Genomic DNA, 26,836 nt, shown 5'->3' with positions numbered 1-26,836 from the left:
GTACAATATTAGCTTTGGGAAAAAAATGATTAGGAAGTTATGAAAGGTTTATCTGGACTTATGTACCTTGCAAACTAGCTTTAGAGGAAAGAGAAATAAAGTTAGAGAGTCATGCTAGACTACAATAATGCAACGGATCTTCTGTCTCATATTCTGTGCCACTCTCTGTCCCGTTTTTTATTATATTGTTATTTTTCCTACATAAATATCATGTTTTAGTTCTTTTTTATTTTTTTAAGATCCAATAACTATTAATTTTGTGTAGGAGACTATAAAACGGGACAGAGAGTGACATAGAGTATGAGACAGAAGATCCGTTGCGCTACAATACATATATTTTTTAAATTTTGGTAGGAATGCAAGGCTAAAATGAGCTGGTAGCAAAACTGCTCAAGGATAATACGTGGATTCTTAGCTTGGGTAAATGCTTTTACACGTCAATAATCAAAGGTTTCTTTTATCTAAGTTAGGACTAATAGCAACTCCAATTGTGTTTCCCTTCTCATCCTTGATTGCAAATAAAATGATTGAGATGTTGAGCGCACGTTCATTACTTTGCCTTTATGATCTTTTATGGGCTTAGTTATATTCAAAACAAATCGAGATAATAAACTCATGGTACTAATTTTTGGTACTTTGCACATATGAAGTGATCAAAGGAGTGCTTTTCATACTTGAAAAGTTTTTAAAATCTACTGAGCAGACGTCGATTCGAAGGAATCAAAGAATAAGACAAGAATCAAAGAACAAGACGTATTCAAGTTGAGATTAGTTAGCATGGTACAAAATAAGGATGCAGCTGTACCGCGGGAATGAACACTAAAGATATTTATTGATTTATTTATTTTGCTGTCTATTGTCTTGAAGATGGATAAACAAATGAGAATAATTAATAAGAGTGCATTTGATAAAATTGAAATCTAAAATTTGAAATTTAAATGCATTAATAAGGTTGTAATCGAACTGAGTTGCTCGTGAATAATTTGAAATTTAAATGCATTAATAGGACTGTAATCTAATTGAGCTACTCATGAGTAGTTCAGTCAAAAACTCGACTCGGACTCGAGTTGGTCGAGTTCGAGTAAATCGATAGGTCTAACAAGTTGAGTTTGAGTATCCATTAGTAAGGATCGAAAGTTCGACGAGTCTTACAAGTTTTTAATTTTATTATTATGAAATTACCCTTGTGGCCACAAGAATGGTTAACTTTACAAAATGTTTGAGGTCATATGAAATTTTTTGAAGGGCAATACTGTTGTTTTCTCTAAAAATTTGTCAAGAAAGATGAAAATTCCCAAATCTGACTGACTCGATCTCAATAAGGCTCTCATTGACTCAAACTCCATGCGACTTGAGCTCGAGTTTTCTGAGCAATGTATTGAGTTCAAGCTCAACCTCTAGTAATGCTACTCGCTCAAGGACAAGTTCGAGTTCGAATATCCTTCTTACATGTCGAATTGAACTCGAGTATGGCGATATTGAAACTCGACTCGATTACATCTCTATACATTAAATATTGAATTGTGAAGTACTAAATCTGATATTTGACTATATATCACATTAAGTGATAACATTAAGTGATAAGTAAATAGTTTTATCACTTGTTTTTAGACAAAAGTTTTGTTTAGAAAATTCAGAATGACTTATTTAGTCAATTTAGATGTTCAAATTTTTGTTATTAAACGTGTGTGAACATATTAAAATCTAAATCATCGAACTTATGTGCTGAATCACATTATCAAACAGGGTCTAAATCTGTCTTGTTTCACTAATTAATACGCGAATGAAACAAACGCATTTAGTTGCTATACATTTGGTTGAAGAACCTGGTGGCTCAGTAAAATGAATACCTATAACTTCACACACCTCCGGCAGGTATTGGCATTTGTTACAAACGGACAATTGACAGCAAAGTGTGGGATACAAGGCAGTTGAAACACATTTAATGCGAATGGTATCACCTCTTACAAGCTGGTATGGGCCGTATGATAGTGAGTTATGGCCACAGTATATATATTACTTGGCATTATCAGCATATTATTTTGCTCAATGCTTTTCTGGTGGAATGAGAATTCTGAACGGAACATGATGGGGCAATTTTCTGGCTCGGGCTGACTTGTATTGCGGAAATCTTGGTCTAAGATACATACATATCATAATCATATATTGGCTTTTGCAAGGGATGCTATGTGTACTGCTGCTACTGGCTATCGAAGCTGCAAATTTTGAGTTCCAGCCGTATGGGTGTCGTCCACGTCCATCGTTATCTGTATTCTGCATGTTTTTTTCACTTCAACTGGCTTCGCTCAAGGATTTGCTGGGGTTCTTGCGCAGAAATTGCAGCTTCTTAGTAGAGTGCATTTATGAGGAAAAGAGTTGAATACTCGGCCAATAACGAAGTGTTCTATAAGTAAGCATAGCTTGGTCACTCAGGCTACACAATTATAGATAACTTATGATACTATAGGCTCGTCTCTGCAGTATCCAGTGCCAAAAGTCACACAATAAGAAAGGATCAGTGTTATTTTGTCTGTACCAAAAGGCAAATTTCTTCCAAGAAAGAGTTATAATTTGGGAGGGTGGGTGGTAATAAAGCTTTAATGATGAGTTCACTTTTGTTTTCTTTTTTTTTTGGTGTGTTCTTATTATGTGTCCTTGGGGAATAGAAAAAATCATATCATATATTCATATGTACCATAATCCTGACTAAGGGGGAAAATTTTGCCCGAAGAGGCCGCAGATTATTCAATTTAATAAAAATAAGTAGTCGGCAAGAGCAAATTTAGTAGGAAAAAGGGAAAACAACAGACGGGATCCTCTGTCCATTATATCTGTCCATTTTTTTTTTGTTTTATGTAGAATTACGTAATTCCACTTACTAATACTAATGATGTGACACATAACATTGAATGCATATTTAGGGGTGTTTGGTAAATGGGTTTCAAATTCAATTTTAGCATGGACGGCCTACTTTCTGAATCAACATGACTGCACGTAACTGCAACTCTGACAAATTCAAAGATCTCGTCCTCAAATGCTTGCCTAATCTCATTTGAATCATGCGGCGTGAAATTCAAAAGTAGAAGACTATGAGTACAATTAGGATATTATTGAATTTGAAACCTATTTATTAAACACCCCTAAATATGCACTCAATGTTATGTGCCACATCAGCAGTATTAATAAGTGAAACTATGTAGTTTTATATTGGGCAGGAAAATGGACAGATATAATGGGCAGGGGATTGCGTCTGGGAAAAAAGATGTCAAAACTACATGTAGTTCTAGTAATTAGTCTTCCTCCTTGAGTTGCTGCTAGTTTCAAATAAGTTAGAACAAAAACAATTTGCATCCCCAAAGTTTCAATAATTTCCTGTCTATACGCTACGCTATCAATTGTAACACCCGAACACTTTATATCATGGATTTATAGCACATTGCTCAAATCAATCAATTGTCCAAAAATTTTGATAGCGATTTTTGAATGAAAAGACTTGAATACCACTAAATGAATGAATTTATATCAGTTAACAGATGCAAATTAGAGGTAGTACTAAAGTATTTTCAACTGAAATTTGAAAAAATAAAAATAAAAAATCATTGAATTTTAAATGTTTCAAAATTTCGTAGTCACAGACGTACATATTAAATTGCTAAAGTTGATAGTTAGGGGCAAGTAGAAAGCAAGGATAGTGTAGAGAAATTGCATTGACCCTTTCTGGAAAAGGAAGATTATATGGCGCTCCATATATCCTCCCATGGATTAGGGGTCTTTCACGTTAAATTTTGTCCAGTTCGGTCTGATTGTTGTAATTTAAATAATTTTTGGCGTAAATTTATACATTTTTAGTGTAATTGTGAATTTTCTTTCTAACTTATTAATTAACAAATTCATACTTATACTCATATTTACACCATATATTATAGCAATTACATGATTGACTGTAACTGGACAATACTTCTTCAACTCGAGAGGTCACAATCCTTCAAGTCCGAGTTGCTGCAGTTACGATAGTCGGCCAGTGACGCTAGGATATCCTCCTTTTCTTCTTTTTTTTTTTGTAATTCCTTTCGGACTAATCTCCCATCGCCTGTGTACCCGCTCCAAGATACACAAAATGGTAGAAAAAGCCGAACCGGCGATCACACGGTGTTAGAATCTAATGAGACTACCCCACCACCAGTCGAGCTGACCCCGGGGCGATATCCTCCCTTTAAAAGCAAAAAAAAGAGATGGAATGCAGGACTTTTTTTTAGGTGTACTAATATCATTATCCTTCCGAAAATTCTCTAGTTTAATTCTCAAAAACTTCCTCGTTTTGCGCTCCTCAACAGACTACACAGATGCTGCATTTCCTCCCTCAGTCCTTCCTACTAGAGCTGTTAATCGAGCCGAGTCGAGCCGAGTATTTGGCTGCCGAGCTCGACTCGAGTTTAATTCGAGCCGAGCTTGACTCGAGCTCGTTAGGAAAACGAGCTTTAAAATGTGTTCGAACTCGGCTCGTTAAATGTACATGTGGCTCGAGCTCGAGCTCGAGCTCGACTCGTTTATCACAAACGAGTCGAGCTTCACGAGCTCGAGCTCGAGCTCGTGCAAATTAACCTTAATAAAAACCTATAATTTTTAATTTTTATAATTTTGATTTCTAAAATGACAAATATACCCTTCATTAACGAGCTCTAACGAGCTACTCGAGTATCAAACGAGCCGAGCTTACTCGGCTCGTTAACTAAACGAGCATGTTTCGAGCTCGAGCTCGACTCGTTAACCAAAATTAACGAGCCGAGCTCGAGCCTTAACGAGCCGAGCTCTAACGAGCTTTCGAGCTACTTGATTGACTTAACAGCTCTACTTCCTACCCTACCATGGCTGTTGAAACATAAGATATTAGTACGGTAGCAGTTGTGCATTTACATTAAGGGACAAGCGAGAACATCGAGATGGCTCTTTGTTGCCCACCAATACTGAATAGTAAATGCCTCAGTAGCCTGCAATTTCTGCAGAAACTTCAGCGAATTTATGGAGATTGTCTCTGAAGATTGATTGCAGGTTTGGAACAGATGCAAGACAACCCATGTTTTCTTGGGCTAAAGTATTAAGTAGTTGCACTTTCTTGGTGTAAAGTTAGTTTTGGTGAGAAAAAATTTTTTTTTTGAGTTTTTTGTGAAAATATTTCCTTAACACGTTTTCAAATATATATTTTTACCTTACATACGTTACATTACAAAATGTCACAAAATTCCAAAAAAAAAATGCAATTCAAACAGAATCGAGCTCGCCGGAAGTGATTTGGCGTACATTGCCAATGGCCATTCATGAGATCCCTAAGATTTTCTCATATGATAGCTTTGGTTAGATTGTTTTCATTTTTTTTTCCTCAACCAAAAAAAGAAAGATTATTGCCATTTTAGTTTTCTCAAAAAAAAAAAAAAAGAAGATTAACTCTCTTACATTGGCCCAAAGTCCAAAAATGTAGGACGATAAAACTGGGCTTTTAATAACGTGTGTTTATGGGATAAGTTTGGTTCAAGAGATGAGAGCTTCTCCTGCAACGCTTATATAAGTGCTCCAGTTGATAGGCCCAATAAATTTGACTCGCGCAGATTTCTTGTGTGTTTGTTTTTCAGGAGGAGGAGGGAAGGAAAGTGCAAGAAAATAACTTTCCCGTAAATTCTGAACGTTTGTTTGCCTGCAAGTTTATGGGATCCATTATGGGAAATTTATGGGATCCATTACATAAAATTTTCCTGCAACCGCTCATTTTTTTTTTTAATAAAATTTTTCTTACTAAAATTGATACGAAAGTGAGTCACGGGAAAATTTTAATTAATCAGATTTTTTTAACAATTTCCTTTTTTCTAAAATATTTTCTCCATTCTAAATTTCTACATAAATTAGAGTATTTTAGAATTTATAATTCAAAACCGGCTTTGTAGTTAGATATGCTATTCTTATTTTGACAATTAATGAATTAGTAATTTATTGAATTTATATGACATTAGTATTTTTTTCTTTTACATTTAAGCTCCTTTTTTATGTTTATATATATTTGAAATAACTTACACACACACATAAACTTAAGCTTATTGTTAAAGAACCTGATTAATTTTTAAGTAAACAACTCTTCCAATATGCAAACTATGATAACTATTGCTTGTTTTTACATATATTAAATACAAAAAATAAAGAAGTTCAATATTAAATATTTTCTAATTAATGAACACACTAACTAATTTTTTCGTGACTTTCTGGCTAAACAAACATAAAAATTTATATTTTTTTTGCATCATTTTCATCAAACACATGCCAAAAAGGTAATTTTCTTTTCCATTATTTCACTTCACTTCACTTCACTCTTTCTTCCGCGACGAAAGTGTCAAACAAACAGAGCTAATTGTGAAGCCTGAATTTACTGTGCTCCACCCGCTGAAGTAAACTGTCAGGCCTGCTTAAATCAAGAACCAGAAATCTTTCTCACCCAAGACAACCAACAAAAAAAAGCATCCCACCAGAAAGAGATGGAAGAATGGTGGAAAGCTATGCCAAAGATTGAACTACACGCACATCTTAATGGCTCCATCCGGGACTCCACTTTGCTGTATGCTCCTTTTCTGTCTCTCCAAGTGCTACAATTTTCGGGCTGTTGGTTTCTTGATTTTGATTGTTTGATGATAATTAAAGTAAAAGGGCACCTGGGTTTTGCTTATTAACTTCACTTCATCTAACTTCATACTTGGTCTCTGAATTCATCTCAAAGTTGACAGCTTTTTGGATAACTTTTGAGTACTTGCTACTATGTTCGTATTAAGTAGAAAATGAAAGTTTTTTTTTTTTTTTTTTTTTTTTTTTTTTTGCGTTCTTTTGTTGTTATGTGTTGACTTAAAATAACACCTATTGGTTTGAGATTTCTATGGGCAGGGAACTTGCAAGAGAATTGGGAGATAAGGGAACTATAGTTTTCTCAGATTTTGAGCAGGTCATCCTAAAACGTATGTCCATTTTGTCACTTGGTTTTGCAATCTCTAAATTTGGTTCCTGAATATTCTGAGATAGACCAGAACTGACTTAGTCTAAATCATTTTCAGATGATCGTTCACTGGTTGAGGTTTTCAAGTTGTTCGATTTGATCCACCTTATTACTACTGACCACAAAACTGTTACAAGAATTACTAAGGAGGTATAAAAGATTCCCTCGGATGATCATTTTGATTGTGCTGCAGATATTAGGAATAAAATTTTTCCCTGTCATGGCTGATAGGTAGTTGAAGATTTTGCAGCTGAAAATGTCGTGTATTTGGAACTGAGAACAACTCCAAAGGTACTTGTGTTATGTTAATCGGGCTTTGCTACTATGTATTTCATTACTCGAATTAGGGGCGGTGTGGAGTCCTCTTGCTTCTCGAACTATTTTCAGAAATTATTGTCTTGTCAACCAGTTAGGCAATGCGAGTATAGGCCATTAGTTGTTTTAGTAAAGGACGGTTATCTTTGTAATGATACAGAGAAACGATTCAAAAGGGATGAGCAAAGAATCATACATGCAAGCTGTTGTGGAAGGTTTAAGGGCCGTCAACAATGTTGATGTTGATTTTGCTCATAAACTAGATGCAGAAGCTATCGAAAATTCTCATCCTGCTAATGATAGAAATAGTGGAAGTCGAAGGAAAAAGATATGTGTGAGACTTCTTCTAAGTATTGACCGGCGTGAATCAACGGAGGCTGCAATGGAAACAGTATGTTAACGAGATAGTATCAGACATTTGATATGTATTTGTATTTCGGTGGCCAAGTATTGACTTTGCTTATTTGCCTTTTCAAGGTTAAGCTTGCTCTACAAATGAAGGATTTAGGAGTTGTGGGAATTGACCTTTCTGGCAATCCTGTAATTGGTGAATGGTAGTTCTCTCTGCTATATAATTTTGGTTCATTATGTTCTTGTTTCATCCATTATTCACCCTAGAGGTGTAAAATATTTTTCGCTTTTTGATACGTAGGCAAACATTTTTGCCTGCTTTGAAGTTTGCCAAAGAGCAAGGACTTTCTGTAACTCTGCACTCTGGGGAGGTGCATTTGGCTTGTCCCTCTTTCTTTAGCTTTTGTTACTGGTCTATTACTGGTCATTCTGAGTATCTTGTTTTTGTAACTTAGTGCTTGTAGGTACCGAATTCAGAGGAAGTGCATGCAATGCTAGATTTTCTTCCTGGAAGAATTGGCCATGCCTGCTACTTTGAGGAAGACCATTGGAGAAAATTAAAGACATTTAAGATCCCGGTATGTAATTCTTTCTTGAAGAGCAGGAGATTCAGTGCTGCAATGGTTTCTATTTTTGGTTAACCAACTAAATGAAGAGGGCACATCTTGTTGTTCCCACTTCGTAAGTTCAATAAATTGTAAGTTTGGTCCTCTTGTTGTTGTTCTAAAAAGGTGTACATGTTACTCATCTTAATAATCCTTTCATGGAAAAAAAAAAGAGTCAAATCAAAGTTCTTTCATATTGGAAAGAGTCAAATCAAAGTTCTCTCATATTAGGCATCCTCATTTAAATTTTTGATGCAATTGTACATTCGTTTAGCTGACCTTCTGGACTTTATCTACTGCATGCCCACAGGTTGAGATTTGTTTGACATCGAACATCAGAACAGAAACAATCCCATCGTTAGATGTTCACCATTTTGGTAGGCCCTCTAAACTCGTCTATCTGTCCTGTTTTTTTTTTTAATTTATATCTTGAATAAAGATGGAAAGTTATCTGAACTCAAATTAACTTTTGCCTAGAATATGAAATGAGAAATGTCTATTTTTTATAATTCCTCCTCTTTGAAATCAAAAAGAAATTCGCCCTTGAATGGATGTTCTTCTTTCACCTATATAACCTTAAGATTCCTGGTTGCAGCTGATTTGTATAATTCAGAACATCCAGTTAGCCTCTGCACTGATGACATGGGGGTATTTTCTACTAGCCTATCACACGAGTACAGCCTTGCTGCTTCTGCATTTGGTTTGTACAAATTCTTGTTCTGGTACGTGTGATAAGAGTTCATGTTTAGCTCTCATCTGAATTTGATTGGAGTTTTTTCAACTTCATCAAGGTCTTGGAATGAAGGAAATGTATACACTTGCAAGGGATGCCATAAACTTTATTTTCGCGGGCAATGATGCGAAAGAGGAACTGAAGGAGATATTTGCCTCAGTTTCTAAGGAACTGAAGGCGTAATCAGCGTTTACGAGCTTTATGATCTGCTGTTGGCACCATTCAGAGACCATTCACAGGATAGGGAGATAGTATGCTCTAAAGTTCCTCAAAATTGCAGAGATCTATTTGGCATTGTTTTGTGTTATTGCTGTTATTTGCTTGATTATCCGCAATGCCTCCCTCCTGTTTTAGTTATTATTTACTGTTGCTGCTCTTCAGGTTCTACAGTTGCCCAAATTCATATTGTTTCCAGAATGTTTCTAGAGAAGTATTTTTTTTGCATCTACTCCTGTGATGTCTAACCTCTTTATAATTTGTACCCATGGTACAGTCATTCCAATTATTGCCTTTCCATGCTAAATTTCTTATTCTCTGTGGCTCCTTGCCTTTCCAGTTTCCCATCTCCCCCTTTGCTTGGTCAAAAATGTTTCTCCAAATTCAGATCTTCTCTTTTGTCCTCCCTTTAGTATCTGTTGACAATTCTCTTTGCCCTCTCTCAAAAGTTTGCAGGGGATGTATACTATTCTCTTTAATATTTGCATTTGCTGAACTAATACTACATAGTGTATTTCTATCTCAAGTTACACGTTATGCTGTCCATTAGCTCATTTGACATATGATTAGTCAAGATAACTTTTTTTGACATAATTAGTCAAGATAACTAGCTCAAGAGATGACGAATGAGTGATGCAATTTCACTTTGTTTTTGCAATAAAAAACACAGTATATTAAAGTATTACTTTGTTTTTGCATCATTTGTTGGTTGGTTTTGTTAATTATATTTATTTCCTGTATCATGGTTCTTTGTAATCTTAAAAAAAAAAAATTTGCAGTTTGACTTAAAAACACCAGGAGATATTACATTTGAAAATATGACACAATAAATTGGGTAAATATTTTATGCACAGATGGTGTATATGTTAGCGGATGTAAATGGACGTCATATATGTAATGTAAAGTTTGGTATTCAAATTCAATATCAAATTTAAATTAAAATAATGTGATGCATCTAGACTTGTGAATGTATATCTTGTCGGTGTAAGAAAGATTAATTATACTAACAAATTAGTTAAACTTTTATTACTGGTGTAAGAAGATTAATCCTAATAAATTAGTTAAATTTTTTACTATCTTACGAGTATCGAGGACTCGTTGATTAACATATTATATCTAAAACGGAATAAATGATTGATCAAAATTTTCGGTCATCAACCCTAACCAAACTTTTATATTAGGGCATAGGATAGGCAGTGGTATGGTCAATTTTATGAGTATAATTTGTATTGAAGTAAAGCAACTGGAAGATTATTGAGTGAATTAATGCAATTAAACAACCAAAAGGATGATTTAAGGCAGCTGGATCCTTCCCCGATGAGTACTTTAGAAGTAACGCAAAAGTATACTCTCTTTTCCCAAAAATAAAATAAAATAAGAATAATAAAAATGTGAAATGTTTTAAAAAAGAAAATAAAAATGTAGAATGAAATAATTGGTCGGTGCATTTTCTAGAGGACACGTCGTCGTAAATGGTTGGCCTGACTTCTGGATTATTGACGAAGCAAGCAAGCCGAGAGCCGACGTCGTTTGAGTTGTCTTGCTCATTTAACCCGCCTCTGATCGGAGAAACTACACTGAAACTGGGGGATAAAAAAACACATTTTGTCTCTCTTCTTCTCTCTCCACACTCATGAGAGAGTAACGATTTCTCTAAAACCCTATAAAAAGTTTACAGAAAAATGATATGTCAATCACCATTTTCGTTCAAATTTAATCAGATCGAATTTGTCCAATAAAATTTGATGACCAACAGAAAACAAAGGAAATCCAAATTCAACAATGTCGTGGGGGTTGGGGTGGAAACGTCCATCGGATACTTTCCATGTCACCTTAAGCTACGGCGCCGATGACGCAGTGGATGACGCCAGCCCAAGGTCATCACGATCGTCGTCGTCGTCGGCCGCCGGCGTGGGTGGGTCCCCGTCATTCACGTCGTCCCTTGCAATGCTTTCACAGGAAAATAATCATGAGCAATTCGGGTTTCGAATTGACCTCGACTGGACTGCCGGCGAGGATGAGGATCAGGTCGCTCTCCGGCTCCAGTCGCAGGTCATGGTCGCGCTGCCGTCGCCGCAGGACACTGTCGAAGTTGAAATGAAGGAGAAGGAGAAGAGTCCTAGAAATTTGGAAAATGGCGGCGAGATTGTTGAAAGTGGGGAGGGTAGTGTGGCCAGCGGCGAGGTTGGGGAGGATTTTGGGGGAGAGGTGGGAGTGGAGATGAGGGTGGTGAAGAGGAGGGAGCCGTTGAAGGGGGTTGTAATGTGGAGAGTTGGGGGATCGGGCCAGCAGAGTGATGGGATGGGAGTTTTTGTGAGGTTGATGAGGTCAAATTTTGCGAATGGGGTTGGAGGTGGAGGTGCGGCTGCGGAGGGGGCTGGAGCAGGGCCCGGAGCTGGGGTTGGGGCTGTCGTAGGGTGTGCTGAGCATTGGAAGAGTGTCACTTTGGTCAGTCTCTGTGGTCTGGGATTATCAGTGAGTATTCATTTCATATGGTATTCTTTTGATGATAGATTTTGTGGTGTTCTTCAGTTTTATAAGATGCAAATGCAATGTCTACTTTTGCCTTTTCTTTCCTTAAAGCCAATATGGTTTATAGAGTATTCTGCATTTGCCACCAACTGGAACAGAAAAAATGGGAGAGATGAACAGAAAAATTATGATCGTCAATCACAATGTGATTCGAATGGTTCTTCGTACTATAATCATTGTAGTAGGGGACATACAGGAAAAAAAAAGATGGAAGATTTACTTATTGTTCTATGATTTTCTCTTTGATGAACTTATGACTGTTTATATTAGTAGAAGTTATAGGGTGGCAAAACTGTTCATGACAATAGCTATTGGTAGCCCAATGTTCCCCACTTTATTACTGGTCGAATGTCAAATATTCGCAAGAATGCCTCCTTTGAATTTGTTAAGAAGCAGTAGCATAGAGGAGAAGATTTTCTATTATTCTCATGGAGGTTGGTTTAAGCTAATCAGGAGTAGCAAGATGACTTTGGTACTTTATGGTTTGAGGATGTTAATGAAGACAGAAGCTCTCTCTCTCTTAATTTAGTTTTTAGAGGTTGTTCACAGGGGGCTGGGATTTAATTTAATTTAATTTAGTTTTTAGAGGTTTACTAATTCTTTACAATCTGTTGTTCCTATTACAGGTCTTGCCTGTGGAGGTAACCCAACTGCCACTACTTGAGAAGCTATATCTTGATAACAACAAGCTATTAACTTTGCCACCTGAGCTTGGTGGGCTAAAAAACTTGAAAGTTCTTGCAGTTGACTACAACCTGCTGGCCTCTGTTCCTGGTAAGATCAAATTATATGTTGCATACAATGTTGATTACATATCTCATATCATCTCCAGGGATGTTACTTGTGACTGTATTTTATGTTATTAATTGAACTAAATCAAAGATATATGCTTATTTCATCTGTTGTTGTGACCATGGTATTTTCTGGCTCGTCTTGATATGACGTTGTTACAGCTGAACTAAGGCAATGTGATGGATTACTTGAATTGTCTCTGGAACACAACAAATTGGTCCGGCCTCTTCTTGATTTCAGGTCATTGAAGCTACCTTTATCACTGGTTGAAGATTTATACTTGCTTATGCCTGAATTTGGTTATAATTATTGTCCTTGATGCCTAATTCATCTCCAGCTTATGACAGGTCTATGGCTGAGTTGCGGGTTCTAAGGCTATTTGGAAATCCACTGGAGTTCCTCCCTGATATCTTACCATTGCATAAACTTCGTCATTTGTCTCTTGCAAATATCAGGATTGTTGCAGATGACAATCTTAGATCATTGAATGTGCAGATAGAGGTATTAGACAATTATCTATTCCCATTTTTTGGTGTTCTACTATCAGTGCTAAGTACTCCTTTTCTTCTCTGATTCTTCCAGATGGAGAACAGTTCTTACTTTGTTGCATCTCGGCATAAGCTGAGTGCCTTCTTTTCTCTCATATTCCGGTTTTCTTCTTGTCATCACCCTTTGCTTGCATCTGCTCTGGCAAAGATAATGCAAGATGAGGGAAATCGGGTTGTCGTTGGGAAAGATGAGAATGCAGTGCGGCAGCTCATAAGTATGATAAGTAGCGACAATCAACACGTGGTTCGTTACTCAATTTGTTGTCTGTCTTTGTCTTAATTTCACATCAGATGTGAGGTCTAATTATTTGTGCTTTCTTCGCAGGTTGAGCAAGCTTGTTCTGCTCTTTCATCTCTTGCTTCAGATGTTTCTGTGGCAATGCAGTTGATAAAGACTGACATCATGCAACCAATTGAAGGAGTGCTGAAATCTGCCAGTCAAGAGGAAGTAATATCTGTGCTGCAAGTTGTGGTTAAGTTGGCTTTTACGTCTGATATTGTGGCTCAGAAAATGTTGACTAAGGATATACTAAAATCTTTGAAATTATTATGCGCCCATAGAAATACGGAGGTATACTTCTCTTAGAGCTTCTTTTTGTGTGTGTGTGTTTTTTTTTTTAACTTAATCTTCACTATTTGTCTGAAAGGACTTTTTGTATCGATCAGGTACAAACATTAGCTTTATTGGCAGTGGGAAATTTAGCTTTCTGCTTGGAGAATCGGCATACACTCGTTACTTCAGAAAGTTTGAGGGATCTTCTTGTACGACTGACAGTTGCATCCGAGCCACGTGTGAATAAAGCTGCAGCTCGTGCTTTGGCTATACTTGGTTTGTCAATGTTGAAATCCATGTTTAGCTATCAATTCTCTTTAGATCTCCAGAATGATGAGACGTGTTTGTGCAATCTCAGGCGAAAATGAGGTTCTGCGGCGTGCTATTAGAGGCCGGCAAGTCCCAAAGCGTGGGCTGCGTATCCTTTCCATGGATGGTGGTGGCATGAAAGGTCTGGCAACTGTCAGGATGCTCAAGGAAATTGAAAAGGGCACTGGGAAACAGATACATGAGCTGTTTGACCTTATTTGTGGTACATCAACGGGTGGCATGCTTGCAGTTGCTCTTGCAATTAAATTGATGTCCTTGGAAAGATGTGAAGAGATATACAAAGACCTAGGTGCGCTCTCTGCATAAAAAGGCATTCCACTTTATGGTTCCTATACCTTCTTATGATGTTATTTTTGCCCACATTTTTCAGGGAAACTTGTTTTTGCTGAACCTGTTCCGAAGGACAATGAAGCAGCAAGTTGGAGAGAAAAATTGGATCAACTTTACAAAAGCTCATCTCAGAGTTTCAGAGTTGTTGTGCACGGATCCAAAGTATGTAATGCTCTATTTTGCACCCAATTTCTTTTTCTTCAGTGAAATAATGTTAGCCCCTATTGCCTATATTGAGGAGAATGTGAATTACTTTTAAAAGTGCTCTCAGAGTTTTCTCCTTTTTCTATTGATTTGTTTAAAGTTTCCCCTCTTATTTGGAGTTGAGATGACTAATATTCCCTTGCGGGGTACTTTTTTTCTTGAAGAAGTAATAAAATGATTATACCCTTTGCATTCTTGTATGTCCTAGAGACATTTAGTAAGTGATATTGGTTAAGAGAGTGTTTGTTCTCTCTTTGGAGACTTCTTGTCTGCTTCTTTTTTCCCTTTGAATGACATTCACCTTTATGTCTTTATACTAGAGACTTATCTTTTATCATCTTCCAGCACAGTGCAGATCAGTTTGAGCGATTATTGAAGGAGATGTGTGCTGATGAGGATGGAGATCTTCTGATAGAATCAGCTGTTAAACGGGTTCCCAAAGTATTTGTGGTATCAACTCTTGTCAGTGTTGCACCAGCTCAGCCTTTCATATTCCGCAATTACCAGGTGCCTTGTGAGGAGATTATCTATTATTCAATCTTTATGTCTGTATTTTCTTTGTAGGTCTCTTGTTAGGGTTTATATGTTTTGCTTTATTTTCCTCTTTTTATTTGTGATGAAGTGCAGTACCCTGCTGGGACTCCAGAGATTTCCTCCGCAATTTCTGAGAACTTGACAACAGGTGGCCTTGGAGCAGCAACATCTGGAGCCCAAGTTGGATCCAAGAGGAACGCCTTTCTTGGAAGTTGTAAGCACCATGTATGGCAAGCTATAAGAGCATCTTCTGCTGCACCATATTACCTTGATGATTTCTCTGATGGTATTTGTTTCAGTTCTTGCTGAGTTACTGCTCATATTGTTCCCGTTTTTTATGTTTGGTTTTCCTAGCTTTGTCACCTGCATCTTCACCTGAGCTCCTCTTTCTTGTCTTGTTTTTCATAGGTGCTTACCGTTGGCAGGATGGAGCTATTGTTGCAAATAATCCTACTATTTTTGCCGTACGAGAAGCACAATTATTATGGCCAGATGCTAGAATTGATTGCTTAGTGTCAATTGGATGTTGTTCTGTCCCTACCAAGGTAGTTCGATTTTCCTGTAGCTTCTTTGGAGACTTGACGTAGTTTTATCACCCCACCTTCCCCCTGCCCCACCCCCTGCAGGAGATCCCCCAACCAAGTAAGTTAAAGAGCATGTGTGCTAGGAAGTTATAATATCTGAAAGGTGTTGCAAATCCATTCTATTTTTTAAAACCAAATTTATTTTTCATGCAGTAAATGATTATGGATCAATATTTTTGTTAAAAGACTTGAATGTAACAGTAAGGGTACACATATATCATGTACATCAGATTATATGAAATTTATTTGTGATCATGAATTTTTGGCTGGCCAGTATTACTTTCAACTCCAAGTCACTTGCATTTGTTGCTATTATGCTCATAATTATCAGGAGGCTATTACCTAGGAGCAGATGGCCTGTTCTTTAGGTCATTCTCACCTAATCAATTGTCTGAGAAATTTAAACTCTTTTACCTAAATAGAATAGTTTTCTTTTCTCATCTTATTTTTTCTTCACTTTCTTTTACACAATTTTTTTTTCCATCAAGAGATGGAATGAGGGTGGGCAGCTGGGCGAGCATGGGTGTTTAAAGATAACTGAGATGATGTGATAGTTGGAGATGTACATGTTTTATTGTTGCTTCTTCATCTTGTTTGTTTAGTTATTGTTTTGCTACTGTTTTCATGCTATGCTAGGTTCGGAAAGGAGGATGGCGTTATTTGGATACTGGTCAGGTGTTGATTGAAAGTGCATGCTCAGTTGATCGTGTGGAGGAAGCTTTAAGCACGTTGCTCACTATGCTTCCTGACATACAATATTTTCGCTTCAATCCAGGTACACCATTTCTATTAGTAAATGTGTTAATTATGAACTCCAAACTGTGGCATTTTTTAGGGTTTTTTTTTGGGCTTAAAGTAAACTAAATTTTAGTTTTTATTGAGCAGAAAGCTACATTGAAGTATAGCGCCTCTAATTTAAGTGCATGCATCTATAAAGCTAGCTTTTATATGTTTTAATTTACGAGGAGAAATGTAAAGTTTCAAGTTCAAACAGTTATTGAAATACTCTGTTTTGTTTCAGCATCTAAGAAACCAGTAGGACAAGCACTTGGTGTGTTTTTTTAAAAAAAAAAAAAAAATCGGATTTGATTTCTTCCTCCTGCTTTTGCTTTTGAGTTTGGGTTGTCAAACTAGGGGAGTAGAAATCAAGCTGCCTGATCATAATAGTGCTGAATGTTTGCAAAATGTTATTTTTAACTTCTAGATTATTTATCAACCGAGATTTTCTTTGTTCGCAATGGCAGTCGATGAGCGTTGTGAGATGGAGCTAGATGAGACTGATCCAACCGTTTGGTTAAGATTGGAGGCTGCCACAGATGATTACATCAAGAAGAACTCTATGTCATTTAGAACTGTATGTGAGAGTTTGCTGGAGAATTCACATGATGAAAAATTTCCAGATAGTCTAAAGTCTCAGCAGTTTGTTAGAGCGAAAGGTTTAAAATCTGGTATCTACTCAGAGGTTTGATTCTATTTTGATGTTTATTGTCCTTAGCTTTGAAGTCTTGTGTGTTGGCAGTGCTAGATGACAACAGCCCCTCTATAGGCTGGAGACGAGCCGTGCTTCTTGTTGAGGCTTCTAACAGTCCAGATTCTGGAAGAGTTTTTCATCATGCACGCTCACTTGAGACGTTTTGTGGTCGCTCTGGAATAAAGCTATCTCTAGTGAATGATATATCAGGCACCCTCAGAGCAACTGCAGGGTCTACATTTCCAACACCATTTACATCACCTTTGTTTACTGGGAGCTTCCCATCAAGCCCCCCGTTCTACAGTCCAGATTTTGGGTATCAGAGGGTTGGCCGGATTGATTTGGTTCCTCCTTTAAGCTTGGATGGATCCCAATCTGCAAAAACAACCGCTTCACCGCCTGACTCTCCTGCCAGACGCAGGCAATTGACTTTACCTGTCCTTTCACTGCATGACAAACTAAGGAATTCTCCTCAAGTTGGACTGTTACATTTGGCTCTGCAAAATGATATATATGGGTCCATATTAAGGTAACATTCGCATCATCATCTTCTACCGACAAAACATGTGAATGCTGTTTCATTTTTACTTAAGCGTCTTTTCTTTTTTTTCCTTTCTTTTCCCAATATAGTTGGCAGAATGAAGTGTTTGTGGTTGCTGAGCCAGGAGAACTAGCAGAAAAATTTCTGCAGACTGTAAAATATAGCCTACTGGCAATGTTTCGAGGACGACGTAGGAAGAATGCATCAATTATCACAGACATTTCTACAATTTCTGACCTGGTTTCGTGTAGGCCCTACTTCCAAATTGGAGGTGTTGTTCATCGATATATTGGAAGACAAACACAAGTATGCTAATCTGATTTCCTTTTTGTGTTATTTCTATTTTTTCTTTTTGTACTTAATTTAGTTTCACTAACTGACTATTACTAATCTGATTTCCTTTTGGAATATTCTGAAGGTTATGGAAGATGATCGAGAAATTGCTGCATATATGTTCCGTAGGACTGTTCCTTCTGTTCACTTAACTCCAGAAGATGTTCGTCTGATGGTGTGGCCTAGTTTACATCTGCTTTCATTTGGCTTTCCATTCTTAATGAATTCTAGAGAAACCATCCTATGATTCGGTAAAATAGTGGTTACTCAAAACTGGCATTTGATACTATTAAACTAAGTAAATCAGTGTGGTTTTTAAAAACAAAGAGTTTATGCCTCAATGATTCATTGTTCTATCAATCCTCTTAACCTCTTCTTCATTCTACTCCTCTTTGTCTTCCTTTTCCCTTGATACTTTTGTCTGTCAAGGTACCTTTAGTAAGCGAGGTTGTGTAAATTGCCCCAAAGTTGTAGTTTTGGTGTTTTTGCAAGTGCTTCAGAATTCAGAATCATTTTGCGCAGTTTCCTTAGCAATTTTTACCCACTTAAATTGTTGATTTAGGGAAACGGTGGAAAAAGGTTTAAAAGAAAAACATCTGAGTATACTTTGGTTCAGATTTTAATATTGCTTTTGCTAATCTTTTGAAAATATAAATGTCTGGGAAACTCTATCCTCTGGAAGAGAATAGTTATGTTTACCCTAATGACATTCTCAGCCTGTTATTATGTTCCCTAAATTTTGGGATTTGCATATCGGCCTTTCAAGTTGGTAGCATATTAGATATTTGGATACTTGTGATTCATTTAGCATGTCTGTTGTCGAGACCAATTCTCTTGCTTTGTATTGACACCCAGGTTGGGGCTTGGAGGGATAGGATTATAATCTTCACTGGCATCTACGGGCCTACCCAGGCTTTGATCAAATCACTTCTTGATTCTGGTGCTAAAGCAGTCATATGCCCTTCTGCTGAACCTGAAGAAACACAGTTGGCAACATTCCAGGGGTCTGGTGAATTTAATGCTGTAGAGAATGGGAAGTTTGAGATTGGAGATGAAGAAGCAGAAGATGAAGACATGGAACCTGCCAGTCCAATAAGTGACTGGGAAGACAGTGAACCTGAAAAAAATGGAGCACCTTCACATTATTACTGGGACGATGATGAGGAGGAATTGTCTCAGTTTGTCTGCCAGTTGTATGACTCACTGTTTCAGAGTGGTTCAAGAGTAGATGTAGCCTTACAAAATGCTCTTGCCTTGCATCGCAGCCTCAGATATTCATGCCACCTTCCCAGTATAATGTGATCCAGCCATTTTAACTTTTTCTAACTAAAGAGGTGCAAGTTGAATGGTCTTTGACAGCATGCTCTTGCCTTGCCGAGGTATGTGCATCATTTTTTCAGTGTAGACTGTAAAGTACATACGAGATGATATTGAGAAAATCCTATATTATACGTGAAATAAAGGAAAATTGGATAAAAAAAATTTGAAAGAGTAAAAAACAACAATGGGGGTTAGGGGAAAAATGGGAAAAGTAAAGGAGAGAGTGCAAGCTCTTCAATTTTGAGGCTTGTAATTTATTTGATAACTATTTGAATAAAGCATCTTTCAGTTTTATCAAGAGTATTACATTGCAAGTCGCATTGCTCATTTCTTGAGCTGTTGTTGGTTTTAAGTTGGTTATATTATTTTTATGCGATGTTCTTGTTTTCCTGGACAGATAAACTTCTGATATCGTTTCTGTGTTTTGATTGTAGAGCAGAAAATTGTAATACTGCATATTCTTTAGGGGCATCAAAAATGATTCATGCTGCCATCAAATTCTTTACAAAATTGTCCTTTAGATAATTGAAGTCATATTCTCATGTCCACGGTTAAATTATAAATTCTGGGAAGCCACCATGTCATGAAAGCCATGGAACAAAGGCAATTGAATATGATTGTGAATGGAAATTCTTGGTTTTTCCAACAATAAACAGTCGAGGGTGTTGCTTGCATAATATTCCTGTCCAGGGATTAGGGCTTAGTCAAAACTTGGGCTTTATTGAAAGTTAATTCAAACTTTAATGTCTTGTTTTTGTTTTATACATTTGAAGGCAAGAGTAGAAATGCAAGTTCATATATTTATCTCTCTCTCTGTCACCGCTGAAGAATGAATATATTCCGACTCAATGCCATGCCATTTCCATACTTACCGATCTTCTATTTCACCATGTTTCAGTTTCCGGTACCTTGTGTATTATCTCACTTCTGCTGTTAAATGGTGGACAAATTGCACAAACTCACATTGGTGTTTAGAGGAGTATTGTACAATTGAAACGTAAGCAGCCGATTGTTAATTTTGCAAATTTGGAACATATATATGTACACCGTCAATGTTTTCTTAGATAGGAATGCCTTTCTACCTGCCTCCGATGATCTGATAGATAGTCTAATGTGTACAACTCCAAGCAAATGATGGATTTGAAGATGGAGCTGATATATTTAGTGGTTTCTGACTTTTCAATCAGCGATATGTACAGAGTAACCCGTACAACTTTCTTGTTAGATACCACCAATGTGCAAGCATGCTTTTGTTCAACCATGGAAGCAGACTAGCTGAACCATTCCACCACCAAAAGTGGATTCCATCAATTAGTGGCCTGAAGCTGCAAATTTTTGTATTGAAGCAGATTATGTTGAAACCGTTCAACAACAATTCCACTTTAAGAATCCGCCATTAGTAAAAGTGGAAAGAAAAGCAAGAACCCCACACGCATATAAACATTTTCAATTTGATAAACAAAATGAAATGCCTAATGCGTATTTATGGTTTCTAACGACTCAGTCTGTCCAAACAAGCACTCGAAAGATCGAGCAATTGATGGCAATTCGCAAGTAATCATTCTACATCCCAAGTGAACCATTTGAGTGCATTCGTATGGTGCTAAAGCGGTCATTATCCTTCTTAATTGCCTATTGACAATGGCAATTTAGGCCTGTTTCACACACCACGTTTGATTCCTGGCAGTAAAAGTTCTTGACTAACCAGTAACCGTTGCTACAGGCTCAATTCTTAGAAAATGCGATTATGTGAAGAAAAAAAGAGAAAATGAACATTGGAGACGTGAACTACTACTCCCATTGAGAGGGGAAAAAAATAGTGAAAGAACCTTGATCATTATGAAGGGTGTGTTGCATATGCAAGCAATTGCATGATCAAGAAGTCAAAAAGGGGGAACAGTTAGGACTTTTTATTTGCTTTGATTGCAAACATATATGATGATCATATTCCCACTGCTGCTTTTATAATCATACTTCCCATGCTGTCCACTTTGGATAAAGCATGTAGTAAAGCAAATCAAAGATGAGGTGATCCAAACTTAAAAGCGCACTTTCATCAAAGACAAGGACCTAAAAGGCTTCAAACAACCATTCTTCCATACCGATTCTTTGGTGCCATGGCAGTGTACAGACAAACGATATACAGTGTGAGCAACATAACTAGCAAGTTGCCTGAACAAATGGGTACAGGTGCTCCAGTTGAAGTTGGCACAAGGGGGACGGTAGGATCACTTCTCAAGAAGGAGATTGAGTATTTCCGAAGACTGGAAGTAGACTGCTGTGGAAGCTCTGTACAACCTCAGAGACATGTCCAGGACTTCACATCCACTGGAATTAAATCCTGGCCTAGTTTCAGGTTCTTGAATTTGACATGGAGGAGGAAGAAAAGAAGAGGAGGTACAGGTTCTGGTGTGCGACCAGGCATGTGCTCAATGGTGGAAGTATCCGACAGCCATCGATTGGGTGAATTTCCTCGGTTCAGTTATAGAAATCTCAGAGCTGATATGAAGGAGTTTGAGGTCTAGTACCATTATGGAGCATTAGTTTGATGCTTCATAAGGTTGTTAGGCAGGAGAAAGTTTTCAGATAACATTCTATCTTTCTCATGGACTTCCTATCTTATGGGACCTGATTTTCCATGTTTATTTAGCATCAAAATTAAATGATACACGTCAAAAAGTTGCCTGTGAATATCAGAAACTGTGATTCAGTTCCTTTATCTCAACTTTTTCGTACTTCAGTATAATTCCTCAGGTAATGAACCTCCAGCCACTGGTATGGTACCGTGCTGAAGTACTTCACTTGGTATGTTTTTATTGATGAGTAGTACCTTCTGGAGGTATGAGGATCATGTATGACGTTTACTTTCTCATAACAGCTTCCCTTAAAGATTGAGGACCTTTACAGGAAGAGGGCAATTGGTTGTACATGGTGTCCCTGTTTAGGAATTTGTCACATATGCAATTGGTTTTTGTTGTCTTTAACAAAAGCCAGATCAGTTGTTGCTTGGTCATCCGAGTCTGAAGGCACTGATCCCAAATAGTGCTACTTCAAGATCCTCATTGCCTCTAGCTAAGAGGACCTTTTCTGTCTCTTTTTCTTTCTCTTGGTTCATCAAAGAGAAGATTACTTTTATATTGACCATGTACTTGGTTAATGTCCCCTTTCTTCATGTAATTTGATATTTAGTTGTACGCTAGACAGGAACTTAGAAGTATCAATTGAATGTAAACATGTTTATGCAGTCACAGGTAACTCCATTTAACTAGTGTAATTTCCGCTTGTCAAGCTGCACATTTCCAAGGTTAAAAGCATGATATCCTACAACTGTTTCCAGGCTTATTTCAAACAAATACAGCTACATTGTTGTGTTCTGAATTTTGATGTATTCAGGTGTTTAAGTGGTCATGTATAAGGTTCTGTAGCAGGCACATTATGCTGCATTGAATTTAGAAACTTACCAGTTCGGATTCCTTTATGTGAAGTAACAGATATAGGTTGCAGATGGAAGATTCAAGAAAATGTGCTTTTTAATGTTCAAATGTCAATGTACTGAGGTACATGTGCTTATATCTAATGAGGTTACTGAAGCATCAATGCAAATGGAGCAACCATTAGCTAATCTTTTGACAGATAAGATGATAACCTACAGACTTCATAACAGGGAACTGTTTAATACTTTGTCTCTCAATGGAGAAACACTCTTAACCCCATCCTTTGAGGGTACTATACAACTTGTGACTTCCCAAAAGTCGTCAATTACCATTTTTCTTCTTCCTGTTTCTCTCTTTTTCCTTTTTTCTTCCTGTCAAATGCAAAATGGGATAGGTCAATTAAGGATACCTTCTCATATAACTTTCATCAGCTGCTGTTCCTATATTCAGGATCAAAGGAATGTCTATGGCCTCATTTAATTTTCTGACTCTATGAGTGTCAGCAAATGATTTTCTATGTCTACTGAAAATCTATCGCTTCTTCTTCGTCGCTGAAGCTTTCATCTGTGCTCATGGCTAGATACTCGAGAGCAGTAACAACATCGCCAATGAAAGGCCTGGTGCTAGCTTCATCTTGGAGGCACATAGCCGCAACAGCAACAGCTTGATGAAGACACTTTACAGGGTAATCCCCTTCCAGCAAAGGGTCAGCCAGGAATGTAAATTGTCTTCTATCTTTAAAATAAGGTTTTGCCTGCAAGAATGAGAACAAAATCATGGGCAAACTAAATGACAATCAAAGAATGTTAAAACCAACTACATTGTTGGGAAACATTTCTTGGTAAGTACCATAGTATAGCTATTACCCCATTTTACATGAACTAGGAAAATGCACGTGCCTTGCACATGTATTCAACATGACAATTAAAATTTAAACAAATAAACTATATTGAAACGTTTCTTGTCAAGTACCATAGTATAGTATAGCTATTACTCCAATTGACATGATTACTCCTGCAGACAGACGTGTAGAATATTTGCCTTTCGACTTTCAAATTGTTAGTGCAGAATACTGAACCCAAAAAAATCTTGCATCCAATTATCCAAATGAACATTAAGGTATCTCAGAACGAAAGATGGCTTGGTTACTGGTTCTTTAAGTTATAGAAATAAGTGCCGAAGCTTCTTTAGTCAATTCAAAAATAGCAAGTCCAGAAACTAACCCAAGAAATCAGGTTCTGCTCTGCTGTAGGCCTTGTATTATCGATGGCTCTCCTTCCTGTGATGATCTCCAACAAGACCACCCCAAAACTATAGATGTCAGATTTCGTCGTCAGTTGGCCTGTCATTGCATACTCTGGAGCACAGTAGCCATACGTCCCCATTACCCTGGTGGAGACATGATCTTTGTCTCCTGTTGGACCTAACTTAGCAAGTCCAAAATCAGAGAGCTTAGGATTAAACTCATCATCTAATAAGATGTTAGATGCTTTTAGATCGCGATAGATGATTTGTGGGTTGGCTGTGTCGTGCAAGTACTCAAGTCCTTGTGCTGCACCTTTAGCTATTTTCATCCGAGTAAACCAATCTAGAGGTTTCTTATGTGGAGGAATATCTGAAAAGCAGATAACATCATTAGAATGTAATGTAAGACATAAAGCACAAACAATCTTTATACTATTGACCAATTAGCATGTCGTCGAAGGATAAAACCAAAACAATAATGTATGTTTTGACAAATAATTGATACTGCTTCTTGGGATCATTCTCCATGGGAAATGTAGCTATCCCCGAACTTAATATTGTGCTTACCAAACAGGTGATCTTCTAGTGATCCATTACGCATGTACTCGTAGACCAAAATTCTTTGGCGGCCATCAGCACAATACCCTATGAGATTTACGAGGTTTGGGTGGTGAACAAGGCTTAGTGTCAGAACTTCTGCTAGAAACTCCCTATTTCCTTGAAGTCCATTCCTGTCAAGTTGCTTGACTGCAACAACCTTTAAATGGGAACAAGGATGGTCATGATACTTCAAATATTTGTGTGTGTGTGTGAGAGAGAGAGAGAGATAGAGAGAGACAGAGAGATACTTGATCGGTTTTCTTGAGGCGTCCCATATAGACCCTTCCAAATCCTCCTTCTCCCACCAGTAGTTCAGAATTGAAATTGTCTGTTGCAGCTGCGAGTTCGCGAAATGTGAATACCTCTGCTGCAACTTTAACATGTCCATAACGAAGTATGTCCTCAGCTACTGTTCTTTGTTTACTAGGGCCTGCATAGATAATCACACTCGTGTGTATAATACGGGTTATAACAAGATAAATCTTAAGCAACAAGACAATCAGCTTATATTCCTGCAATCTCATAATCTCTATGTTGCAAAGGCTTGCGCTTGTGCATTTGGGAAGAAGAATCTAGGGTGGTCAGGAAATTGTGTTGAAATCTTCTTGTTCTTAACAAGGTGATCAATTTTAATGCATTCAGTTATTTCCTACAAGCCTTAAACGTCAAAAAAGAGGATTGATCAAACATTATTAAGTCTGTTAAGAATGCTGGAGCACAAAGTAACATTTGACATTTTCTGCACACTTGCAAAAACCATGTTCAGGTGTAAAATGCACATACTTTGTATAGATTAAACCTATCAGATACATAAATCGCCAAACAAAAAGGGGAAAAAAAAAGCTCGAAAATGAAAGACAAGAGATGAAATATTGTTTGGCTGGGGTAACCTGTATTCAGAGAAACACTTCTGACAATGGTGGACAATGCATCAGAGTCATCATATTTCTTGGAGATCTTCAAGTCGTTGATAGAACTCTTAGATGCTTTCAAAGGTGCCTTCCTCATTGTGGTGCTGCGCTGCATTGTGCAACAGGCCAATAATCTCATCTCCTTCCACACCCCTCCTTTTGATTTTCCCAACAAACCTTCTCAGGTTCGAAAACAATCATAAAATGTGGTATCTTTCCATCTTTCTCTTTCATTTATTGACAATGCCAGGTAATGTTTCAATATCTCCTCGGAGCCGAAGGATATTTTCAGATTAATTAAATACAAGCTGGCATCATAAAGGAAAAAGAAAGCTAAAGAATGTATTGTTTTTGAACTTAAAGAAGGTTGTTCATTCACAGGAAAAAAGAAAGAAAAAAGAAAGTGTTGGAAGAAGATTTGGTAAGAAACTCAATTGGGGTCGTGGAAGTAACTACTTTCAGGCAGCTAATGACTTGGAAGCCCGTTATATTCGTTAAAGTCTTGGGTAGAGAAGTACGAGAATATTATAAGCGGAATATTATAAACGAGAATATTATAAATGGAAATTGTTGAAAACCTCCCTCATATTTTGTCAAATGATTTTTTTAACCTTTATTTTTAAAATATTAACTTTATGTCCCTTAAAAATTCAAATTAGCAAAATTTGATCCCATTCTAAATTTTCGATACTTTTGAGCCTAAAATTACTACAGACCAGCTTGCAGTCATTTTTCATGTACAAAAAGGTCACATCACATCCCAATTTTTTAGTGGCAAAATGCTTATGGATTAGGTCAGATCTCAATTTTTTAGGAAAAAAATGAATATAAGTCGGGTTATATCCTACTTTTTTAGGGTTAAAAATACCAACGGATTAAACCATTTATTTAATTATATATGAGATAAAACCTTTTTGCCTCTGAAAAAATGATCATGTGTGAGTGGGTTCAAAATAAAAGTTGGTCGAAAACTTAAGTTGGACCGAATTTTATCAACTTGATTTTATAAGGGATGTAAAATTATTATTTTAAAAATAAAAGACAAAAAAAATTTATTTCACGAAATCTAAAGGATGTTTTGAAGAATTTTTCCTATTATAGATATATCGTATGAATATGACCATGTTATTGCAAAGTTGACTAAATCCTTTCTTGGCATTGGATGGGTAAGCAGAATAAATGGGTGCTTCTGAGTTCTCGTTTATGGAATATCATCACTAAATCCCATACAACCAAGAGAAGAGGATACTTAGAACTGCAAACGAGCCGAGCCGAGTCGAGTCGAGTTTTGGTCTAATCGAGCTAAGTCTTGATTTAATTTTATTGA

The 26,836-nt window shown here is 37.1% G+C and overlaps 4 protein-coding genes across 7 annotated transcripts; 3 read left to right on the top strand and 1 right to left on the bottom strand.

Annotated features, from left to right (window-relative positions):
* Positions 1–6,380: 6,380 nt before the first annotated feature.
* LOC113783328 (adenosine deaminase-like protein) lies at positions 6,381–9,561 on the top strand. Its single transcript, XM_027329429.1, has 11 exons — positions 6,381–6,598; positions 6,919–6,989; positions 7,086–7,177; positions 7,259–7,318; positions 7,503–7,733; positions 7,820–7,896; positions 7,995–8,064; positions 8,158–8,271; positions 8,609–8,675; positions 8,894–8,998; positions 9,090–9,561. The coding sequence occupies exons 1-11, from the start codon at positions 6,519–6,521 to the stop codon at positions 9,212–9,214; spliced, it is 1,092 nt and encodes a 363-aa protein (XP_027185230.1). The 5' UTR covers positions 6,381–6,518; the 3' UTR covers positions 9,215–9,561.
* Positions 9,562–10,845: 1,284 nt separating this feature from the next.
* LOC113782901 (phospholipase A I) lies at positions 10,846–20,577 on the top strand. Of its 4 annotated transcripts, XR_003469864.1 has the most exons (19): positions 10,846–11,722; positions 12,406–12,553; positions 12,733–12,811; positions 12,919–13,072; positions 13,154–13,363; positions 13,445–13,690; positions 13,786–13,948; positions 14,031–14,291; positions 14,373–14,494; positions 14,882–15,043; positions 15,164–15,356; positions 15,479–15,615; positions 16,291–16,429; positions 16,899–17,102; positions 17,174–17,654; positions 17,756–17,972; positions 18,085–18,174; positions 18,855–19,378; positions 20,218–20,577. XR_003469864.1 is itself a non-coding variant. In XM_027328854.1 (18 exons), the coding sequence occupies exons 1-18, from the start codon at positions 11,030–11,032 to the stop codon at positions 19,299–19,301; spliced, it is 4,074 nt and encodes a 1,357-aa protein (XP_027184655.1). In that variant the 5' UTR covers positions 10,846–11,029; the 3' UTR covers positions 19,302–19,617. The 4 variants fall into 4 exon arrangements, 3 of the variants coding, with proteins under 3 accessions (XP_027184655.1, XP_027184654.1, XP_027184652.1); XM_027328854.1 differs by lacking the exon at positions 20,218–20,577 and having other exon boundaries at positions 15,164–15,284; positions 18,855–19,617; XM_027328853.1 differs by lacking the exon at positions 20,218–20,577 and having other exon boundaries at positions 16,899–17,090; positions 18,855–19,617.
* LOC113782902 (probable serine/threonine-protein kinase PBL23) lies at positions 19,568–25,606 on the bottom strand. The gene is made up of 6 exons (XM_027328855.1): positions 25,489–25,606; positions 24,847–25,028; positions 24,566–24,755; positions 23,977–24,368; positions 23,323–23,507; positions 19,568–19,756 (listed from the first exon to the last, which is right to left on the bottom strand). The coding sequence occupies exons 1-6, from the start codon at positions 25,604–25,606 to the stop codon at positions 19,585–19,587; spliced, it is 1,239 nt and encodes a 412-aa protein (XP_027184656.1). The 3' UTR covers positions 19,568–19,584.
* On the top strand, positions 21,315–22,655 carry LOC113782903. The gene is made up of 2 exons (XM_027328856.1): positions 21,315–22,073; positions 22,159–22,655. Exon 1 carries the CDS (start codon positions 21,437–21,439, stop codon positions 21,842–21,844), a length of 408 nt encoding a protein of 135 aa, XP_027184657.1. The 5' UTR covers positions 21,315–21,436; the 3' UTR covers positions 21,845–22,073; positions 22,159–22,655.
* Positions 25,607–26,836: the final 1,230 nt, after the last annotated feature.

The sequence above is a fragment of the Coffea eugenioides genome, chromosome 9 (assembly GCF_003713205.1).
Source record: "Coffea eugenioides isolate CCC68of chromosome 9, Ceug_1.0, whole genome shotgun sequence".
Taxonomy (NCBI): domain Eukaryota; kingdom Viridiplantae; phylum Streptophyta; class Magnoliopsida; order Gentianales; family Rubiaceae; genus Coffea; species Coffea eugenioides.
Note: the sequence above shows the minus strand (reverse complement) of the source record. Positions and strands in the feature narration are given on the sequence as shown.